The sequence below is a fragment of the Dermacentor albipictus genome, chromosome 4 (assembly GCF_038994185.2).
Source record: "Dermacentor albipictus isolate Rhodes 1998 colony chromosome 4, USDA_Dalb.pri_finalv2, whole genome shotgun sequence".
NCBI classification, from domain to species: Eukaryota; Metazoa; Arthropoda; class Arachnida; order Ixodida; family Ixodidae; genus Dermacentor; species Dermacentor albipictus.
The window spans coordinates 181296308-181302307 of NC_091824.1; the positions used below are offsets into that span (position 1 = coordinate 181296308).

Genomic DNA, 6000 nt, shown 5'->3' on the forward strand with positions numbered 1-6000 from the left:
CTGTCTTCAATAGAAGCTTTACAAGTAATTCGCGGACATGCTTTTTGTCATATTTTCTAGGGGTCATACAATGTTTTGCGGGTGTTCTGGGCGAAATGAAAAGGTACGTCATTTATTAGGCGAGATTGAAATGATGCGCACGCGAATTGTAAAGTGCCTGGGTGATATGTAGCCTTTGCATTAAATTACAAATGCAAGAGCTCCAAAACACTCTTTGTTTTATGAAACGTGCATAATTTAGCCCGCTGCCTTGACCGAAGTACAGACTCCGACAAGGTCAAGTTTATGAAATATGTAGGGAAACCTATGGCAAATTAGTGTGAAAAGGTAAATGTCAATGGCGAAGTTAAATTTTTGTATAGAAAGAAGGCAATTCTTAAACATGCGAATGTTTGCGCTATGCTGCTGTGCGTCTCGAGCTGCAGGATACACGAACTTCACATTTTGGTAAAAAATCAGGCTGACGTCATCAGTCATTTGCAGGCTAAACTGAATAATGTCCTTAAAATATGTAATATGGAGCACTTCAGACTATATGTGATTGATGTTTACCAGCGATGCGATATTCCGCATTCAACCGTGACACAACTACAAATGCAACCAAAATTAGACTTAGCAACGATGGCCACGCATCTATGGAAAATATGTGCTTAAATTTATATGGGCGTGGGTTAAGTACAACTTTTGCGAAAAGGCTATTAAGCAAATGTCCCACTGACGTTATCAACTACGTATTCTAATGTCGCGGAAGAACTCAACGTCTGGATCTGCACGGCGAAGTTCTTAGTTGCGAGCCTTTCTCAGGAATCGTTACCAATTTGCGTCAGATAACCATTGACTCATTTTTGTCAGCCGAATCAGAGCTCCGCAATAAGCCCGCCGCTCAATCTCATTTTAATGAATGGCTTGCCCATCATGAATTAACACGTTTTCCATCAGTCTTACTGCTGATGACTGCAGAATCTCAAGACAAAATGACAGTGATGTAGATGTAGCTAACCCGCATTTCGATGTTAATCAAGTTTACGAGTGACGTCGTTTATGTAGCCTAAATTGAATCAAGTTTATGCTGAAAAGAGAGAAAGAAATGGCCGCAATTAAGTTAAAAGGGAACGTCTTATTCAAGAAGAGGCTGGTGTCGTACTTGACAAAGAACACCCCCTTGTCGGCTGCAGCTATTTATTTATGAAGACTATCCAGGCATTGCAGGTAGGCTCACATCTCGCTTCCCTCTGGACACGCCGCACATGAGGAGCCCGTGTATCGCAGGTTCGATTCTTGCTTGAGGGAAAGTGTAGGATTTTGAGATCGGCCCATGAAAACATTGAGATAGATCAGAGAACAGGAAAGAGAACTAGTCGGACATTCTATGTTCGCACCAAATGAAAGTGTTAAAAGCGGACGACCACAAACGGGAATATGCGAGTTGCGGCTTACACTGTAGCATTTGCAGCACATTGACAAACGATCAGAAGTCAGTGGTGAAACGTTACTTTGCCTTATAAGAATATTAAAAAAAAATATTGCGTTGGGGGAATATCAGAATTCGCGGATACGAGTAGTCAAAAGCAGGCGAATTTATTCGTGTGTTCTTAGGTAGCACGGCGAGACTGACTAGTGAAAAAAAAAGACGGCTTGTGATCGACTTTAAACACAGAATCGCTGATTCCTGATTTAGAAAACTACGAAAGCTCCCGAAGAATGAATGTCTACTGGGCGACCAGCTTTGCAAAACAAATGAGTTGTTACCAAGAAAACATGACTCGTTGTGGCGTCAGGTATGATACTCCTGCATGATTACACCGCCAAAAACACCAAATGACAGAATACAAGCAAACAACGGCTTCCATAGCAAAACAGAAAACTTCTGAATAACCATTTGCGTTCACATTTGAAAACTTGCGATGCGTTAACAATGGCTTGCTACGAAATCTGGTGTATATTGACGTGTAAAATATGCACGCGCCCTTGATAAAGTTATTCTCAGATTTAAAAGAAAATGTGCAGGCAGGTGTGTTACTTATGGGGTCGCGGGAATTGGAGCCGTATTCCGTGTCAGCGCTACGAGATGCCGCCCTCGCCAGCTCAGCCAGGTATGTGCAGCCTTCTGCGTCACCTTTCGCGGCGCGTTTCCTTTAGTTCTAGCGAAGCGAATACCGTAAAGTTAGCCATGAACATGACAGTGCTTGGTACTTGAATGTCGCTAGCGTGAAGACGCGGGACGAATTGCGCAAGTCGCTGCTGCAACAGTATCTGTAGGAAATGGGCCAGCATGCTTATGTTCAATAATTTAAGCATAATGTTGTACTGAAGCTGGCGGCAGCTTTCCTCTGCAACTGTATACCCTTTGTCTGCCATTCTCGTCTTTTTGTTTATATGAGCCAAATAAATGTTTCCTGCGTTACAATATGTTGCCCAGACACTTCATAAAGAAAGTTCCAAACAACCCAGTAAGTAGAAGGTACCCCACCAATAAGTAAATTAGTTTGGTGAACACTGGCCACTCCCAGCATACATGCGGGTATTTAACTAACACCCGAACGTAGCTGTACGAAACATTTAATGTCAACCAGTGCAGGAGTTCTGTCCTGGAACCACTTTCAGTGCGATTGCTGGCGCCAGCAGAAGCAGGCGAGTGCAGCCGTGTTCTTCACGGGCGGCTTTCGTGGTGCGTGCACCGTCGCGCTAGGTAAAATTAAATACCGCAGATCTGTTCATAAACATGGCCAGTGTGATTCATACGTTTGCGCTAGCGCTATACAAGTGTTTCATGAACGAAAAACAAAACAGCGCGAAAAGACAAGCCTCGTTCTGGTGCTTGTCTTTTCGCGCTGTTTTTCGTCCACCATAAAACAGCTGTATGGCGCTAGCGCGAAAACCAAGCGATCAGGAAATAAAAATTTGACCTTGAAATAAAAAACAAATCCGGGCACCTGCCCTTTCGGGTACCCGGGGGACGCTAGAGGAGACTTTGTGCTAAAAGCACAAAGAATCCCCTTGTCCCCCGCGCCGTCCAAGTGGCGGACCACGCCGAACCCCTTCTGCTCTGCAGCTCGTCGCTGGCTGCAGAGCAGGATTCCAGGATTCGAACGTGGGTCCTTGCGAGTGCCGGCTCGACACTCTACCACTCGGCTAACGGCGCGGCATGGCAATCGCCTTACGAAAGACTGCAAGGCTGATGCGAATTCTGCTATCGCATCGGCCGCATCACGCTATCGGCCGAACCGCCGATTACATCGCCTGCGTGTTCGAGCATCGAAGATGGGAGCGCTCCCGCGGTATCTGCAGCAGGCGAGGACGCTCGTTTAATTCGCAGGAAGGGGCGGTTTGTGCATGAGCGAGCCACCTTTAACGGCTATACATGTGCGAATAGTGGAAGAAATGCAGATCGCATAGGAGGGGCTTATAAAACGAAACGGCGTATTCCGACGGGCCGTACGGATGCTTGATTTTTGTAAGAGCTAATCAACATGATTTGGGATTATGATGCAGCAGCCGTTTTTCAAATTAGCTTATTTGTTCAAATGCGGTAAAATAGTGGAAGTAAAAATATAGAAGATGGAATGTGCTACAGTTAGAATTCCTGTGCCTTCCCGTGCCTTTTAAAAAGTTCAAAGTATCTCCTTATGGCACAAGTGGTTCATTGCTCAATAAGAACATGGGATGGAAAGGGATTATTTTTTCACAAGAAAATAGTAAAATATATTTGCCTCCATTTTTATTTCTGGCACATGTTATTAAAATCTAACACGTATGAAAATTCGCCGCATGTTCATTGTGGTTGGTTATATTCAGTAACTATGAGCCTTGTGTGACCACTTTTCAAGCAACATAAAATAACCTCGTAAAATGTTTTTCTTTGGTGAGAACTCCGCAGTTCTCGTAAAACAGGTTTTATAATATGTTTCCATTCATTTCTGCCAGTATTTTTCAACTGCTATTTCTAAAGTGGCTTTATAATCTTGCCAAGGTAGGCCAGCATCATGCAACTCCAAATCTTTGGCATGGGCTGCCATAAAAGCTGCTCGCGGCAATTCGCGGGAATTCCTACATGAGTAGCAGCAGGATCCAACAGAAACTGACATTTAAAGCTCTCTTGCGCCATTTGGTGTATTGATCCTATATTTTCTGTAGTAGATGCGTTTCTAGATGCGATGAACAAGGCAACCTACGTTATAGCGTTATGTACACGTCTTGTGTTACACGTTACGGCAAATGCGTGTTTGATTTCATAGTTACGTCACGGTTACGTCACATATCCCATATTGTGTGTGGTACACGTGATCGACTGACGGCCAGAAGCAGGTGAGTGTAGCCGTAATCTTCACGGGTGGCTTTCGTGGTGCGCGCACCGTGAATGAAATAGCGCCGCGCTGGGTAAAATATAGAATACAGCTACTCATGGCTGTGTTCATGACATGGCCAGTAGTTGCATCTGAGTCACGCTTGCGGTAGCGTCATACGACTGCTTCATGGTGGACGAAAAGACGGTGCGAAAAGACAAGTCCCTTCTGGTGCTTCTTTTGCCCACCATGAAACAGTTCTATGGCGCTAGCGCAATATAAACGCGGTTCCTGCGGCTCGGATCGCAAGCTGGCACCTGTCACGAATGAGTTGGCGAGATGAGAGGCGCACGCCTCATTGACAGTGTTGCATCCGTGGCGGTGCGCCCAGCGCGATTCGCCCGCGCAAACGCTTTGCCATGTTTGGCTTCAACAGAGCGAGGACGCTTATGCCTCAGGCTATGCAATGTCAGGCGACGTAAGGAATTTACTCTGCGTTCTGCGCAAAGCGGCTTACTCCGCCCGCTTGGATGGGTAGCTGCTAGCACGTAAAACATGAAAGCAACCAATGCACAATACAGGTGCCGTGAGTACACACTGTACAAAAAAAAACGTAGAAATCGTTGAAGATATTGACGCGTGTAGACCTCCCTGTACCTACGCCAGATGAGTGACAGCCATTCCTGCTAAACGCAACAAAAAATAGGCGCTCAAAAAAACTTTTTTCAGTTTCGGAGAGGCACAGATCCTGAGCATGTCAGAGGGGGCGTGGCTGGATGCTGCCTAGGTTTCGAAAAGTCTCGATATTGAGGTAAATATTTCGCGTGCGCGCAAATGAAAGACTGGGCCATGTTAAGGAAAGAATAGATTTTAAATTACACAAAAACAAAAAATAGATTTTTTCCGGAAATTTTGCCTACCCTGTTCCCTTAACTCGCTCCGAGCCCGTAAAAAAATTCTCCGGGAGAACACGCGCTCTTATTCCACCGTATGTCTGCTCCCTCCCCCTTCACCTTACTAGGGCAGAGGAAGTGCTGAGGAGGCTTGGAGCTGAGGTGGCCCTTACACTGGCTTATCTCAAGGTGGAGCTGGTCGCTACGTGTCCATACCGCTCTGTTCGTGTGATGGAAGCAGATACCACCTAATATGGACATGTACTGGTTTAAAATCGGAATGCTCGCGTCTTCTACTGCAAGCGGGCCTCTGCTACACTGTCAAACAGCTATGGCCGCGGGATACATGACAACAGATTCTGCAAACACTGCTTCAATTTATTAACACGGCTCACAACACATATAATACACATACACACCAAGAATTTTGCCTTAAGGGCAAATCCTTATTGCAATAATAAATGTGCCACATTGGCGAGACCAACGGGTATAGTTCGATGCATTGGCGGTTTGACACACTAGTGTAGCCACCATAACTAGGTCCTGCTATGCACTCTGTCCTGCCTGGCATCGAGCAACGCTCGCCCGTGCACCCATATATTAGGCTAAAATGCACTTGAAGGGCATACTGGAAGTTGTTGCATGTCTTCTAGGAAGCGTTTTGAACGCACTGAAAGGGCACATTTTATGCACTGGAAGTGTCTTCTTTTGGCTCTAAAAATTTTCAGGTGGGCTCATTAATGGCCGAGGTAGAAATTTTGCAGTGCCATGAACCCAGATGTCAGCAGGTGGGCTCCACTGTCATGCAAGGCACTCTCCTTGCC

At 45.6% G+C, this 6000-nt stretch overlaps 1 protein-coding gene across 1 annotated transcript in view; it reads left to right on the forward strand.

The window, feature by feature from the left end:
• LOC139059436 (uncharacterized) overlaps positions 1–5660 on the forward strand; it is a 102222-nt gene extending 96562 nt beyond the window's left edge. The window contains exon 3 of the mRNA XM_070537871.1: positions 5305–5660. Within this exon, the coding sequence (XP_070393972.1) occupies positions 5305–5428 (124 nt within the window). The 3' untranslated portion in view covers positions 5429–5660. The remainder of the gene's footprint in view (positions 1–5304) is intronic.
• The last annotated feature ends 340 nt before the right edge of the window (positions 5661–6000 follow it).